The sequence below is a fragment of the Mobula birostris genome, chromosome 1 (assembly GCF_030028105.1).
Source record: "Mobula birostris isolate sMobBir1 chromosome 1, sMobBir1.hap1, whole genome shotgun sequence".
Lineage (NCBI taxonomy): Eukaryota > Metazoa > Chordata > Chondrichthyes > Myliobatiformes > Myliobatidae > Mobula > Mobula birostris.
In genome coordinates, this window is record NC_092370.1 from 205,001,470 (window position 1) to 205,018,574 (window position 17,105).

The window sequence follows — 17,105 nt, forward strand, 5'->3', positions numbered from 1 at the left end:
ACAAATATTTTCTGAAATACAAGTAAGTTTTTGAAATAAAATATCAACTTTTGCATTGACTAAATCACACTTAGACAGAAGTTATAACAAGTAAGTTCAGTAGGTTTTTGTTAAATCAGCACTAAAAGTATCTATTATTTGCTTTGCACCAATTTTCTGCTTTAAATCTATTTTTCTCCTCCTTTATCAAATTTAGCAATGCTTAGCCAATATCAAACAACTTATTACAAAACCTATTTCCAAGTAGCTACATGGGAGTTGCTTACTAACATTCAACTGTTAATTGGTATTTCTTCTAATTTGGTCAACACACAATACAGACATGCAGCACAACCATCACTACCATGTTATAGTCGGTTATTCCATTTAAATTCTGATGTTTAACCACAGTTTTGGTTACCTGGCACTGAAGTCATTGAAGTCAGCCAAAAGGTCACAGACACGAAGACCAGTTCGAGCTGCTTTTGAAGAATATGTTGGTCCTATTCCTTTCTTTGTTGTGCCAATACTAGAAGAATAACATATAATTCTTCACTGTACTGTGTACAAGAAGTCTCCTTTATATTTTACATAACACAAGTGCAACCACAGTTATCTATTTATGTTAGTTAGTTACACAAGACAATGATTAAAAAAAAGTTTTTTTCAAGATTGTGGCAAATAGAATACATCATTTCAATTTATTCTGCATTATGATCCACTCCCTTTCCGACAAAAGTTGTTCTACTAATATGATATTTAATTTCTGAAGTTAACTTAAGGATATGTTTTCAACTTTGTTAGTCAGGGTTAGCAGATTTTCACTGATATTGGTTAGCCTCACAGTGTACCTAAAAATGAGTCTATCTACATCTGACCTAAAAACAGACTCATTATAAACAGCATTTGTGACCACTATTTGAAAATTTAGCTGTAAGACTGGCTCAGGGTAAAGGACTCTGGCGAGCTGCTGTCAGCAGCCTATGCCCCAGTAGGGGTGAAGGGGTTAACTAATTGGAGGCATTTTCATGTAGCTACACAGGAGATACTTACATTGATTCAACTGATTCTAGGTATTTCTTCCAACTTCGTCAACACACAATACAAACATACAGCACAATCATCACTACCATGCTGAATTGTTATAGCGGGTTATACCATTTAAATTTTGATGTTTAATTCAGTTTCCCTATTGTTACTTGGTACTGAAATCAGCCATGTAACAATGAAAACAGACCTTCAAAGGGATTCTTAGTATTTCATACATCAGAATTATTAGATGCCGACAGTCATACTTTTACAATCAGAAGCAACTCTACAAAGTAAGTGGAGTTTAGCAGTACACATTGACTGAGTTATTAACATGTGCTAAGATCTAATATTCTGTTGCAGCACACATTTAACACTGAGACACTTTTTACTTTTTCCCCTCTTGCTCTTGCCGCTGGATTTCTTGGAGCCCATCAACTGCTTGATGAAAATCAAACACTGTCAAATTAAATAGAAAAATAATGTTGAGTTCAAAACAAAAGTTTCAATAGGTATATTTTCTGTTTTCTAGGTCTGAGAGAAAACATTAAAGCATTGTTGGCACGATATTTGAAGTTTTACACCTTTGAAATGTTGCTGAGAAGCTTTAAATTAACTTACCTAAATGTGCTCTGTCTGAAACAACGAGTCTCTTCTCCCATTCTTTTAAGCCTGCTGAAAAAAAATGCATTTGAAGAAAGGAGATAAATGCAGAATTTAAAACATCATTCATATGCTAAAGGATGAATTCTTGCTTCACCATAGCCCTTACGCTTTTGTTTGGTCTACCAATGCTGGCCTTTCTCCGTAGCCGTAACTCTGTTTCTTCTTTACTACAGGTTTCCACCGCTATCCGAAAGTACAGCGTTCCAATGAAACCTTTCATAAGCCGAAATGGCGGAAAGTGAAGAAGCAATTACCATTAATTTATATGGGAAAAATTTTTGAGCGTTCCCAGACCCAAAAAAATCCTACCAAATCATACCAAATAGCACATAAAACCTAAAATAACACTAACATGTAGTAAAAGCAGGAATGATATGATAAATACACACCCTATATAAAGTAGAAATAACATATGTACAGTGTAGTTTCACTTACCAGAATCGGGAAGATTTAGCTAAAACCGATTTGTAGAAGAAAAATCGGCACATACATGCATGCACACACACCTGCCCGCGCAAGGCTTCATGGTCATGGTAGTCTTTCTCAGGGTAAACACAAGTTTAAAGCGGGCGCCTTCTTTCATAAAAGCAAAAATCCTCTTTGGATTTCTTTCCGTTAGTGAAAACAAGTACTAATGCAGGTCTTTTGTAAAAGCGAAGTGGCGTAAAGCAAACCTTCATAAAGCGGGGGACACCTGTACTATAATGTGACAATGTTTGGCATGATCTGTCTGGATGACACATAAGACAAAAGCTTTCTATTGTATCTCGGTACATGTGACAAGAATAAACCCAAAAAGACATTTAAGACATAGGTCAATAATTTTTTCCCAGCAGAGTTTCTACTAGACTAAAATAAAGCCAGTTGTGTGGGAGCTGACCCACAAGTTTCATGACACGTTTAAAGAATCACAGGATGGTTATAGCATGTGGGATGCCATTTGACTCACAAATCTATATTGGCACTAGAATAATCAAACCAAGCGTACTCCCCTGCTCTCTCCCCAAATGTCTGCAAATTCATTCCTTTCAGATAACTACAATTGAATCTGCCTTCACAACTCTCCTAGCCACTTATCCCAGACTTTAATCTCATCAGTTTTGGATCTTCTGCAGATCATCTTCATTCTTTGTCCTCTGGTTCATGAGTCCTCCATTAATAGGAACAGTTTTTCTCTACCTACTCCATTTATACCCTTCACAATTTTAAACACTTCCATGAGATCTCCTTGCAATCCCTCTGTTCCAAAGAGAACAACCATAGCATAATTAAAGTTCCTGATCATTGGAATCCTTTTAGTAAAGTTATGTAGACTGCAAAGACTACATAAGTGTGGTATCCGGAAGGGGTCGGAATGATGCTTTGTAATCCTTTTACACTTGCATCAAGGATTAAATTAGATTAAGGTGCAAAAATAGATAGAGTGAACAGCCAGAATCTTGTACCCAGGATGGTAATAGCTAATACAAGGGTCATAGTTTAAAGGTGATTGGAGGAATGTAAAGGGGGAAGGGGGAATGTCAAAGGTAGTTTTTTTTTAAAAACACAGAGTGTGTTAAGTACATGGAATGCACTGCCAAGGGATGGTGGTAGAGGCTGATACATTAGAAACATTAAATGACTGTTAGTAAGGTACATGGATGAAAGAAAATGATGTGCTATGTAGGATGGAAGGGCTAGATTCATGTTGGAGTAGGTTAAAAGGTTGGCTTGACATCATGGGCCAAAAGGCCTGTGCTGTACTGTTTTATGCTCTATGAATTATTAGAGTAGGGAAATGTTGTGACTGCTAAAAATATGAAATATAAAATTGGAATTGATATTTATTCACTATTGAATTTAATGATCAATCTTGAAAGCTGTAAAAGGTGCTGTAAGAAGAGACGGTGGTGTCCTTTGCGCTTGCTTTGGATATTTTTGGAATGATACAGGAGGCTAACAGAGAGTCAGAGAAAAATACAACACAGAAACAGGATCTTCAGCCCATCTAGTCCATGTTGTACCATTTAAACTGCCTACTATCAACCTGCACCAGGACCATAGTTCTCCACAACACTACCATCCACGTACCTATCCAAACTTCTCTTAAATGTTGAAATCAAGCGTGCATGCATCACTTGCACTAGCAGCTCATTCCATGCTCTCATGAACCTCTGAATGAAAAGGTCTCCCCTCATGTTCCTCTTAAAATTTTCACCCTTAACCCATGACCTCTAGTTGTAGTCCCACCCAACCTCAGTGGAAAAAGCCTGCTTGCATTTACCCTATCATACCCTTCAATTTTGTATATCGCTATCAAATCTCCCTTCAATCTTCTATGCTCCAAGCAATAAAGTCCTAACCTATTCAATCTTTCCTTATAGCTCAGGTCCGCCAGTCCCAGCAACATCTTTGTAAATTTTCTCTGTACTCTTTTAAACTGATTTGCTTCTTTCCTGTAGGTAGGTGACCAAAACAGCACACAATACTCCAAATTAGACCTCACCAACATCTTATACAACTTCAACATAACTTCCTATCTCCTATAGTCAATACATTGACCTATGAAGGCCAATGTGCCAAAAGCTTTCTTTATAGCCCTATTGATTTATGATGCCACTTTCAATGAATTATGGACCCGTATTCTCAGATCCCTTTGTTTTACAGTACTCCTCAGTGCCCGAGCGTTCACTGTGTAAGATCTACACCAGTTGGTTCTACTTAAGTACAACCCCTCACATTTATCTGCATTAAATTCCATCTGTCATTTTTCAGCCCATTTATCCAGCTGGTCCAGACTCAGATAATCTTCCTCGCTGTCCACTACACTTCCAAACTTGGTGCAATCTGCAAATTTGTTGATCCAATTAACCATATTATCATCCAGATCACTGATACAAACAAACCACAATGTACTCAGCACTGATCCCTGTGGCATATCTCTAGTCATAGTGCTCCAGTCCGAGAGACTACCACTCTCTGGCTTCTCCCACCTAAGCCAACATCTAATCCAAATTACTACGTCATCTTGAATGCTGAGTGACTGAACCTTCTTGACCAAACTCCCATGCCAGACCTTGTCAAATGCCTTGCTAAATCCATGTAGACAAGATCCACTGCCTTGCCTTTATCAATTTTCCTGGTAACTTCCTCGAAAAACTCTAAGATTGGTTAGACATGACATACCACGTACAATGCCAGGCTGACTATCCCTAACCTGTCCATGTCTACATGAATACTCATATATCTGGTCCCTTAGAACAACTTCTAATAGCTTTCCCACTACAGATGTCATACTCACTGGCCTATAACTTCCTATCATTTTTAGAGCCTTTCTTACCAATGGAACAACTTTGTCTGTCTTCCAATCCTCTGGTACTTCACCTGTCCCCAAGGATGATTTAAATATCTCTACCAGGGCCCAAGCAATTTCCATGATGCCAAATTAAACTGCTCATTTGCCCGCACATGATCTATATTCCTTCATTCCCTGCTTGTCTGAATGTTTAAAGGCCTTTTAAACACTGCTGTCATATCTGCTTCCACTACATCCTTTGGCAACACATTTCAGAAAACTGCTACTTTCTGTGTTACAAAAAACTTGTCTCATATACCTTCTTTAAAAATTCCTTCTCTCATATTAAAGCTACGCCCTCTAATATTTCAATGCAAACATGAGGAATTCTGCAGATGCTGGAAATTCAAGCAACTTTTTTGTGTGTCCCTCTAATATTTGACAATTTCCCTCTAGTATTTGACAATACATGTAAAAAAAACCTACAAAGTGATTTTAAAAAGATTGATAAACTGAAATAGTAATTACGCTTGCGAAACTATGATATGGTGACAATAACAGAAGACTCCCTTAAAAAGCATACTTGGGTTGGAGGAACAACACCTCCAACTTGACAGCATGAACATCGATTTCTCAAATTTCCAGTAATGACCCCAGACCTCTTTCATCATCTCCAGTTCCCCTTATCTCCTTATCTGCCCATCACCTCCTTCAGCTACAACTAAATGCAATAAGGCTTGTTACTGGGCAAAAGTGAAATTTGCTGTTACCTCATTTGTTTGCCTTTACTTTTGCCATGCCTTTGTTTCATTATTTTGCTGTATTTTTAACATGTGCAATAAAATAAGTTACTGGGCAAAAGTGACAATTGCATCTATTGAATGTTTGCACAAGCAATACATTAATAAAGCACCTTGCTAAATGTGTAAAACATGTCTGCATCAGTGTTATCTTGTATTTCCATACAATGTTACATTAGGATGTTACACATCTATTGTCAGATATTGTTATGGTGTTGGAGGATGCGTTCAAGAAAACAATGAAATGCCACGCAGCTGCCACCATTTGTTCCGGCACATCATGACAGTGTTTTTAAGATTAGCCAGTTACCCTGTACACACTACAACGGCCAACTGGCATTTTCAGATTTAAACACTCTGGGGAGTGTTTTAGAAAAGCTCTGTTTTCGGGGGAGGAAAATGCCGTTTCAATGTGTGTGGAGGGTCAAAACGAAGAGGAAAAGCTTTGGTTACGGATTTATCCGGTCTAGTGTGGACGTAGCCAAAGAGATGCAATAACTAAGAAAACAAAGGACCTCAATTATCCCAATATGCAGGGATAAAAAGGCCAAAGGACTGAGGAATTCTTAAAAGCAGTAAAAACAAATCTTTCTTGATCAGTGTGCTTTCAGTCCAACAAAGAAATGAAGTACAGAACAGACATGAAAGCAATCATGCTTCAGAACACATGCATTTGGGGAGCAGTGATCATGCTATCACTAAGTTTAGAATAATTATAGACAAGGACAAAAAGCATTTAAACATGAATATATTTAGCTAGAGGAGGCTACATCCGAGTGAGATAAAATGCATCTTGTCCATTTACTTTTGAGCCTACAATTGGCAGGTTAAGCAGTAAGTATTCCAAGGTGACCAGATGAAACCAGGAGACTAAATGTGTTTCCTGCACATCTAAAACTATAGATTTAGAAATATTGTCACATAAGAGAGTATTTTATTGCATGTTACAAAGTAATGATGCTTAATAGGCCAACTAAAATACCTTTCTTTTCATTTCTCTCAGCTTCTTCAAACAATCCAGGCAGATGTATCACAACACCATTCCCTAAAGTAGTAAAAATAGTGAGAGATATTGGTACAGCTAGATATTGCAATCTATAATAAGTTAAAAGATTATAATAAGTTAAAAGTTTATCAGAAGTCTCAGGTGATTTCAGCTTAGAGTCAATGGTCTGGAACACCCTTCTCTACAAAAGCGTAACTTTCCTAGCAGAATAAAGAGCCCTGAGCATTAAGTTCCTTTGGTGTGAAATTCAAGTTCTTTGAAGATAATAATTTTCCCCAGTATGACATGAAACGACTTTAAAATCTGCTTCAGTTTTATTTATATCTGTATAGAGGATAGGGTTTTAACAATTTTGTTAGCCACTCTCTGCAGTTCAATTATGCTTCAGTAACATCCTCTCATCTCTGCAAATTAATGTCCAACTTTTTCTGAAAATAATGAACTACATTATCATTTTTTGTACATTCTTGGGTACAACTATTTGAGTTAAGATGTTCTTGTTAAATGTACTATATATCAAATTATCTTTAACTAAAAAAGACAGTGCTAAGTTACATCTGTGTAATGCAAATATATAGAATCTTTCTGTCCTTGTTGCCTTTTTCTATGGATCTCATCTCTGGATCTCAATGACATGAGAACAAGTACATCAGTGATCAAAGATCCCTACCAATCTCTTGCCTGAGTGTTGATTTTCCTTGTTGTTTGTATACTAATTTCTATGCTTATTGTCATTGGTAAGGAGATCATTGAGAACTCTGGCCTCATTCTCTCAATGTCTCGAGCTTCCCGTAGAAGTTACATAACAATCTCCAGAACAGATTTGGTAAACAAATTTTCTCCATCTAATCTAAGAATGCTGGTGAACAGTATTTTGCACAGGCTATTTCTTAACAGTTTGAAAAAGGATGATCCTCCCCATTTTGATCCAAGCAATGGTAACATTTGTCCACATTTACATTAAATTCAAACTTTTATTTTATATTCACTGAATCAGTTCACTTACCCAAAAATGAAATAGCTCTTGGGTTAATAATGCCACTTGGAAAAAGGTGGAACTTGTATTCTTTCCCATCCACCACAACAGTGTGGCCAGCATTGTTTCCACCCTGTAACACAGTTAAAGTTGTAAATTAGTGTTTGTAGTGAAATTATAAAGCTGAAATTGTACTCGAAAAATGTTGTACTTTTGTCATTTCCAAGTTGAGGTACTGTGAAAATACAGTAACGCACCCAGCACATCTTTAAGCAAAAAGCCAAAATAAACAAGCTAATTAACTAGATGCTGCCCGGCATGTAAATGTCGGCCCAGATCAGAGGCGATTCGGCTTTTTTCTTAAAGATGTGTTGGGTGTGTTACGGCTACCGCTGCATTCTTCGCGGCAACGTATCGGTCCGCGGCCTGGAGATTGGGGACCACCGACCTAAATAACCATACATCAAATGCCCTAACAGATACGCAAGGGTTGTTGCATAAACTGTGAAGTCTTTCTGCACACTTCTTTAGTGTCCGACGATGCAGGTTATTGAACTGCCATTGGATATATTCAGATGCAATTAAATGTACAAGACGCGAGATCGCAGTGAGGTTATTTGTCAGGTGTGGGGCTGATGGTTAGAGTCTTAGTCAGGACCTGAGGGAATGTTAAAACCGTGGATGTTTAGGTGGTGTTGGCTGGCTTCACATCAGAGCCCGGAGAACACTGGCGAGTTGGCCAGAGATCAATATTGTATGGAAATAATGACAATTGGGTGGTTGATACTGTGGCTGAGGAGCCTAAAGGAGAGGTATGCATTAATTGCAATGATACGCTTGAATTAACTAATAAGGAATGAGGATTTGCACAAGTTATTGAAATTATAATTTAACCTTTTGATGAACCTTCAAAGATTCACACTAAGGGCCATGCATGCAAAATTCTGAGATTAAATGTTGGGTTACCCAGTGGTTGGAAGCAGCAGACTATGAAGTAATGAAATTACTTATCAAAATAAATCCCTGTGAAAAGCATGCTCATGACATCAATTGCATGCTGCATGGCATATGAAGTCACTAATTATGCACAATAACCTCCATGAGTGTAACATACACAGAACTATACTACAATATATTGTACATCAGTGCATTATGCATATTGTTTAACTCCACCCCTCCCCTTTACCTCCCACCTTCAGAGAAGTACTAATTTCTCTTCATAACTCATTACAGTTGCACAGCTTTGAGTTTCATAACTTAGGCTATGTCCACACTATGTCGGATAATTTTGAAAACAAAGCTTTTTCTCTTCATTTTGACCCTCTGTCCACATTGAAGCAGCGTTTTCATCCCCCGAAAACGGAGCTTTTCTAAAACACTCTCCAGAGTGTGTAAATTTGAAAACGAATGTTGCGCGTTGTAGTGTGGATGGGGTAAGCTGAGATATTTAAAAACACTGTCATAACAACACAACAATGCTTTTTCTGCTTCTGCTTGGTACTGCGGGGCAGCTGTTATAATGCGCAGTCGGTGTGAACGGAGTGAGAGTTAAATTGTAAAGTGAGCTTTTTTGACTAGATCCCTTAAATTGACTTGATTGAGTCTATCTTTAAAAATATTAATGTCAGAAATACTGCTCAGGTCTGGTGGCAGAAGATTCCACTCTCTTGTTGATCTTGGGTTGAGGACGGCTTCATGCGTGTGTTGTTTACTTTATTGTCTACGTTAATAGCTTGTTTGGAGTTAAGCATCTCCACGTTCTCCACTGCTTTGCTGACTCTGTAGTCGTTCGTAACTTGCAGAAACAGCTTGACTTCATTGTCTGTCTAAACAAAGAAGTCCGGTCTGCTTTTTCCAGCGGAGGTTTTCTTTATATTCCTCGAAGACATTGTTGAAAACTTTCTTTCGCTGTTGTTGTTTTTGACCAATGGAAATAGCACAACACCGCTGCGGAAACGTAAATTATACCATTTCCTCTTCGCTTGTTTTCTGTAGATGTGTCTGTGCATGCCCAGTAGGAGTAGATTTGCCCAAATATCCGTTTTAATGTGGACAGAGATATTTTGAAAAACGCATAGTGTGGACGCCTGTCATTTTTACTCGAAACCGGCGTTTTCAAAATTATCTGGTCTAGTGTGGACGTAGCCTTAGTATTAGACTCCACGTGACAAAACACATAGAGTTCCAATCTGGGGAAAGACCAGACCACTTCAAAAGGCTGCAGGTGAAAAAATGAATATCGTGATCAATACATAGACTATTCAGGTATATATTAATTTTGGATAACAGCTGTAACAAATACAGACACATGAGGTGGGGAAGTGTTTAGTGGGAATGGGTAGTTAACATAAGATGCCAAGGAATAGGAAAGTTATCTCACAACAAACTCATAAGGATTATTTGTTCTGAAAGGCAGGGACACTTATCCCCCAATGATATTACTTAGAGTGCAATGGAATTTTAATTTTTGAATTGGGAGATTGTAGGTGCTAATTCCTAATTCCAAACCATGGGGAGAATAGCTGAGCAGGAAGAAACAGCTAAGGCCATTTCAACAACTTAAAAGCTTTCTGGAATTCCCATGGGCTTGAAGGAAGAATGTTTTTTTTTTCCTGACCTAGTTAAGGAATTCTGCTGCCCAAGTCTTGCTGTTCCCTGTAGCATTAACATTAGCGTCAATGTCTCATCTCTGGCTCTAGTACTTTTTCCACAGGAATTACTTTATAATGTCCCACGTGATTTTTCACTTCCTGCCCTGTTATCACTTGGGTTGCCTTTGGTCAGTAGATTGTTTTACTCGATTCAAGGTTAGCATCTCAAGTACCCTCAGTAAAGTAGCGACCTAATCAAAGACTCTGCCCACTTTGGACATTTCACTCCCCAATCACATCAGGCAGAAATTACAAAAGCCTCAAAAACTCATACCACCAGGCTAAAGGATAACTTCAATTCTGCTGTTCTCAGACTCTTGAACAGACCTCTTGCATGATAAGACGGATTCCTCACCTCACAATCTAGCTTGTTACGATCTTGCATTTTATTATTTATCTCTACTTTCTTTGTAGCTGTTACAGTATATTCCGTATGTTATTGTTTTATCTTTTTCTACCTCAATGCACTGTATGTTGGTACATGTGACAATAATAAACCAATACAGTGTACTGGACCAGGTGGTGCTCTATCCAGCCTGTGGACTACCAACGCCCTGTACACTAACCCTGTGGCTGCACGTGCCTGGCAGATGGGCCAGATGGCGATACCCACTCTGCAATTCTTCCTTAAGGCTGTGAGATGCAAGTAGCAACCAGCCTTTCAGTGGATCCTGAATCCCATCCTAGCCCACCTCAGACCTGATGGCCTTCAGGATGATGCCGCTGTTTAAATTTAAAGATAACTAAAATAATTTCAAACAGTTTAAGTAATTCAAACAATCATTTCAGTTGAAAACTGAATTAATAAATATAATGTGAAATAAAGAAACAAATCGAACTTAAGTTGAACATTTTTTCAATGAATCTTATCTGAATAACCTTAATCCTTGTATGCCAGGCATTCCTAGTGTGTAGAGCTGAAGGGTCAGATTCAGTGTGCATTTGCCCATCAGCTCAGCATGTTTCAGAGCTGTCGCTGGCTCAAGTGTTGAGTCCAGCGGGCAGAGCGGGAGGTTCAGTCCACTGGCATCAGAACTCTGTCATAGTGGAATAGCTCTTTAGTGTCTCTACCAAGGAGAATGCATTAAATGTTTTTTTTTGTGTGCGTCTGCACATCATTCATTTTCTGGAGCAGTGGGTATGCCATTGCTGTATACTACAAACCAGTACAAATCACGGTGGTCTGGCTGAGGAAACTGGCTTCAGTACTCCCATCTGTACAACACAGCTACATAAGAATTTAAACAAAAAAAATATTATTTTATCACACGTCTGAGACTCGCTGAAACTGATTCCCATCCTTGTACATATTATTCATGTATTGTATTTCAGAAATCACCATTTGGCACAGAAATATGACTTCACTAATGGTAGTATGTAGAAAAGCCACACAAGTAGTCTGACAATATTTAAAAAAATACTTAAACAGCTTTCTGAAGCTTTTTTTTTTAAACTTCGATCTCAAAAATCAATTGGGATTGAGTTTCCGAATGAGTTTATAATAACGTCTAATCATGCAATGAAACCTTGATATGTCTGGTGTGACTAATGACATGGATTTAAATCTTGTGTGGCTGCCAACAACAAACATTTAACTGACCTTCTCAAGTTCTTACTTAGCACTCCAATCTGACCTTTAGCTACTCCACAAGGAAAAACTGGACCAGGTATTTTGGCTTAATAAACAGCAAGATAACGGTGCTTAAGTGTAGAACATGTTGAATAAACAACCTGCATTTTAATAGAGGATTGTGAAAGATATGGGATGGACATACCAATTTGAATCTTGGGAAAATAAAATAAAATTTGGGTTAGAAAGTTAACTCACGTTTAATGTTTTTCTAGTATTAAAAAAATCAGCATAAACATCATGCTGTGATTCAAGTGAAGTGAATTGTTCAGGTCACAATATTGAAGCAAATCTAAGGTATTTGAAAGTCAATAAATAAATATAAATTAGGATTCTTGGATTTAATGTGGAAATTGTACTTAGTAACTGCTACAATCAATTTAATACCATATCAAGTTATCAAGTGACAACATATACGAATGCAACATTTATTTAGAAGGAACCTAAACTGCATTCAGGGATATCCTTGGTTTGTTGTTTTAAGCCCATAACAGTTTCTTTTAAGCCAATTTTTGGCTGTGGTGACTGCTAGGTTGCTTTTAAAAATAATGCACTCTTTTGCAAATGTAGATGGTCTCTCCTCTCGAATATACAACATGGGAGATTGTTCATAGTGTTGGGACATTAGAAGAAAGAATAGCAGATCAGAAAAATGAACATCTTTTTAAGTGTTGAGATGAGGAATGGAATAGCAGACAACACAGAAGGCCTAGAAGAAATAATGTATCTTGCTTCCAGTAAACCAAGGTATTTCCCACCTGTGCTGCATCGTGTGCCACAGTCAAGCAAAAAGCTGCAACAGCAACCTCAAAGTTCACAGTAAATTTAATATCATAAACTTATTATTATAAATTGATTTCAATTCTGACACCAAGCCATATTGTACTGTCCCTGGCTCTGAAGGCTGGTGTGGAGTTACTTCCGTACAAACAGCCTACCAGTACTAAAACTCCCATCAATCATTAGAATTTGCACTCTGGCATTAACGGGTGGAAGTTTTCACCTTCCCTTCATTTATATAGGCATATATTTTCTGATCACTCTGGATCTCGTTAAATGCTCAAACAACACTTAAAGCACAAATCGGCCTATTTACTTTACCAATGCTTAATGAACTCTGAGGTATACAACTGATGAGACAAAATGCTGGATGATAATCTACATTCTGCTCTATCCAGGGGCTGCCCAGTGACCAAAGGTTAGCATTAATAGCGAATGTTAAGCAATGAAAGGTTTTCAAAGTACAAGACATTTAGTAATTCAGATTTTACAGTTGAAGTCAGAAGTTTACATACACCCTAGCCAAATACATTTAAACTCAGTTTTTCACAGTTCCTGACATTTAATCCTAGAAAACATTCCCTGTCTTAAGTCAGTTAGGATTACTATTTATTTTAAGAATGTGAAATATCAGAATAATAGTAGAGAGAATGTTTTATTTCAGCTTTTATTTCTTTCATCACATTCCCAGTGGGTTAGAAGTTTACAGACACTTTGTTAGTATTTGGTAGCATTGCCTTTAAATTGTTTAACTTGGGTCAAGTATTTTGGGTAGCCTTCCACAAGCTTCTCATAATAAGTTGCTGGAATTTTGTTCCATTCCTCCAGACAGAACTGGTGTAACTGAGTCAGGTTTGTAGGCCTCCTTGCTCACACACACTTTTTCAGTTCAGCCCACAATTTTTTTTTTTTTTTTTTTTTTTAAATCAAATTGAGGTCAGGGTTTTGTGATGGCCACTCCAATACCTTGACTTTGTTGTCCTTAAGCAATTTTGCCACAACTTTGGAGGTATGCTTGGGGTAATTCTCCATTTGAAAGACCCATTTACGACTGAGCTTTAACTTCCTGGCTGATGTCTTGAGATGTTGCTTCAATATATCCACATAATTTTCCTTCCTCATGATGCCATCTATTTTCTGAAGTGCACCAGTCCCTCCTGCAGCAAAGCACCCTCACAACATGATGCTGCCACCCCCATGCTTCACGGTTGGGATAGTGTTCTTCAGCTTGCAAGCCTCACCCTTTTTCCTCCAAACATAACAATGGTCATTATGGCCAAACAGTTCAACTTTTGTTTCATTAGACCAGAGGACATTTCTCAAGTAAGATCTTTGTCCCCATGTACACTTGGAAACTGTAGTCTGTTTTTTTTTTTATGGCAGTTTTGGAGCAGTGGCTTCTTCCTTGCTGAGCAGCCTTTCAGATTTCGTCGATATAGGACTTGTTTTACTGCAGATTTAGATATTTGTCTACCTGTTTCCTCCAGAATCTTCACAAGGTCCTTTGCTGTTGTTCCGGGATTGATTTGCACTTTTTGTGCCAAAGTACGTTCATCTCTAGGAGACAGAATGCGTCTCCTTCCTGAGCGGTATGATGGCTGCATTGTCCCATGATGTCTATACTTGTGTACTATTGTTTGTACAGATGAACGTGGTACCTTCAGGCATTTGGAAATTGCTCCCAAGGATGAACCAGACTTGTGGAGGTCCACAATTTTTTTTCTGACGTCTTGGCTGATTTCTTTTGATTTTGTTTGTAAACTTCTGACCCACTGGAATTGTGATATAGTTAATTAAAAGTGAAACAATCTGTCTCTAAACAATTGTTGGAAAAATTATTCGTGTCATGCACAAAGTAGTCATCCACAACGTGTTGCCAAAACTATAGTTTGCTAATATGAAATCTATGGAGTGGTTAAACAATGAGTTTTAATGACTTCAACCTAAGTGTATGTAAACTTCTGACTTCCACTGTATATTCCTTTGTCAATACAACCACCAGTCTTAAAATCCCAGTTTGATAGAAAAAGCACTGAAATGGAACAATTCAATTCTAGTAATTATAAATTGTTCTTCTATTACATGACTTTCAAACTGATAGAAATTTACTTTAGAAATGCTTTAACACAGAAATCAACTGGATTGTATTCCTGCTCCATGGCAATAAAAGCCTTGTCCACATTCTAACCAATTGCATTTTCTGATGCAATATACTTGTTAACAATCTGCAATCCGTTGAGGGCCAGTTCAGTGGCATACAGGTCTGGTGACCGAGTAAAATACAAGAGGACCATGTACGAGCTCCGGAAAGCCACCTCACACATGAAGGTGCAATTCCAGACCAAACTTGAATCACTGAAGGATGCTTGATAACTGTAAAGGTCATTAATGCTATCACCTCCTACAAAGTGAAACCAAGTGACATAGGCGACAAGGTTTTGCTCCCAGATGAGTTCAGTGCCTTTCATACTTGCCTTGACTATCAAAACAGGGAGGCACCTTCATGATCTCCCACAGCCCATGATGACCCTGTGATTTTAGTCTCGGAGGCCAACATGAAAGCACCCTTCAGGAAGGTGTACCGAAGGAAAGCATCTGGCCCAGAAGGGGTACTTGACCAAGTAGTAAAGACCTACATTGATCAATTGGCTGGAGTGTTCACTGATACCTTCAACCTCTCGCTTCAGCAGTCTGAGGTACCCACCTACTTCAAGCAGGCTTCAATTATACCAGTGCCTAAGAAGAATATGGCAATGTGCCTCAAAGACTATCATCCAGTAGCACTTTTACTGACTGTGATGAAATGCTTTGAGAGTTTGATGATGAAACATTATCAACTCCTGTCTGAGAAGTGACTTGGATCCACTCCAATTTGCTTACTGTCACAATAATTCAACAGCAGATGCCATTTTACTGGCTCTTCACTCAACCATGGAGCATCTGGATAGTAAAATTGCATTGACTACAGCTAAGCATTCAATACTATCATCCCCTCAAAACTAATCAATAAGCTACAAAACTTATCCCTCAATAATTCCTTTGAAAATGAATCCTCGATTTCCTCACTTGCAGACCCTAGTCAGTTCGGATTGGCAAAACCATCACCTCCACAATCTCCATCAGCGCAAGTGTACCAAGAGGCTGTGTGCTTAGCCTCCTGCTCTGCTCGCTTTAAACTTATGAGTGTGTGGCTAAACACAGCTGTAATGCCATAATTCAAGTTTGCTGATGACACCACTATGGTAGGCTGAATCAAAGGTGGTGATGAATCAGCATGTAGGAGGGAGATTAAAAATTTGGCTGAGTGGTGTCATAACAATGACCTCTTACTCCATGTCAGCAAGACCACAGATTGGACTGTTGACTTTAGGAGGAGGAAACCAGAGGTCCATGAGCTAGTTCTCATCAGAGGTGAAGAGGGTCAACAACTTTAATTTCCTCAGTGTTATTATTTCAGAGGAGCCTGTCCTGCGCCCAGCACACAAGTGCAATTACCAAGGAAGCATGGCAGTGCCTCCACTTCCTTCAGCATGACATCTAAAACTTTGACAAACTTCTGTAGATGCGTAGTGGAGAGTATATTGACTGGCTGCATCACAGCCTGGTGTGAAAACGCAGATACTCATTAATGGAAAATCCCACAAAAATTAGTGGGTATGGGCCAATTCATCACAGGTAAAGCACATCTGTATGAAGCAGTGTCGCAGGAAAGCAGCATACGTCATCAGGGATCCCCATCACTCAGGCCATGCTCCCTTCTCGCTGCTGCCATCAAGAAGGTGGTACAGGAGCCTCAGGACTCACAGCACCACGTTCAGAAACAGTTAATACCCCTCATCAGGCTCTTGAACTGAAGGGGATAACTTCACTCAGCTTCACTTGTCCCATTGTTGCCCCACAACCAATGGACTCACTTTCAATAACTCTTCATCTCATGTTCACGATACTGTATTTATTGCTTATTTATTTTCTTTCTGTATTTGCACTGTTTGTTGCCTTTTGCACACTGGTTGAACACCCAAGTTGATGCTGTCTATCATTGATTCTATTATGGATTTATTGAGTATGCCCACAAGAAAATGAATCTCAGGGTTGTATATGGTGACATATATGTGCTTTGATAATAAATTAACTTTGAATTTTGATCCATTGTCTCAAAATTGCTTCAAAATGCAACACTACAGGTACCAAAAATAAAATGGCATTTTACATCCAGAGAATGATGTAAAACAAATGCTAAATAATATCACTATATTTTTAAAGCAAATCCTCTGTAATGCTATGTCAATGACAAATTAGTGATATTATCTCAGA

At 38.3% G+C, this 17,105-nt stretch overlaps 1 protein-coding gene across 2 annotated transcripts in view; it reads right to left on the reverse strand.

The window, feature by feature from the left end:
- The window catches only part of adss1 (adenylosuccinate synthase 1), a 52,461-nt gene that overhangs the window by 30,831 nt on the left and 4,525 nt on the right, over nucleotides 1-17,105 (reverse strand). The window contains exons 2-6 of one of the 2 annotated variants that reach the window (XM_072269566.1): nucleotides 7,761-7,863; nucleotides 6,731-6,793; nucleotides 1,630-1,680; nucleotides 1,401-1,467; nucleotides 401-508 (exon numbers count right to left, since the gene is read on the reverse strand). In XM_072269566.1, the coding sequence (XP_072125667.1) occupies nucleotides 401-508; nucleotides 1,401-1,467; nucleotides 1,630-1,680; nucleotides 6,731-6,793; nucleotides 7,761-7,863 (392 nt within the window). Of the gene's footprint in view, nucleotides 1-400; nucleotides 509-1,400; nucleotides 1,468-1,629; nucleotides 1,684-6,730; nucleotides 6,794-7,760; nucleotides 7,864-17,105 lie in introns of both variants that reach the window. The other variant, XM_072269560.1, reaches the window with a different exon arrangement.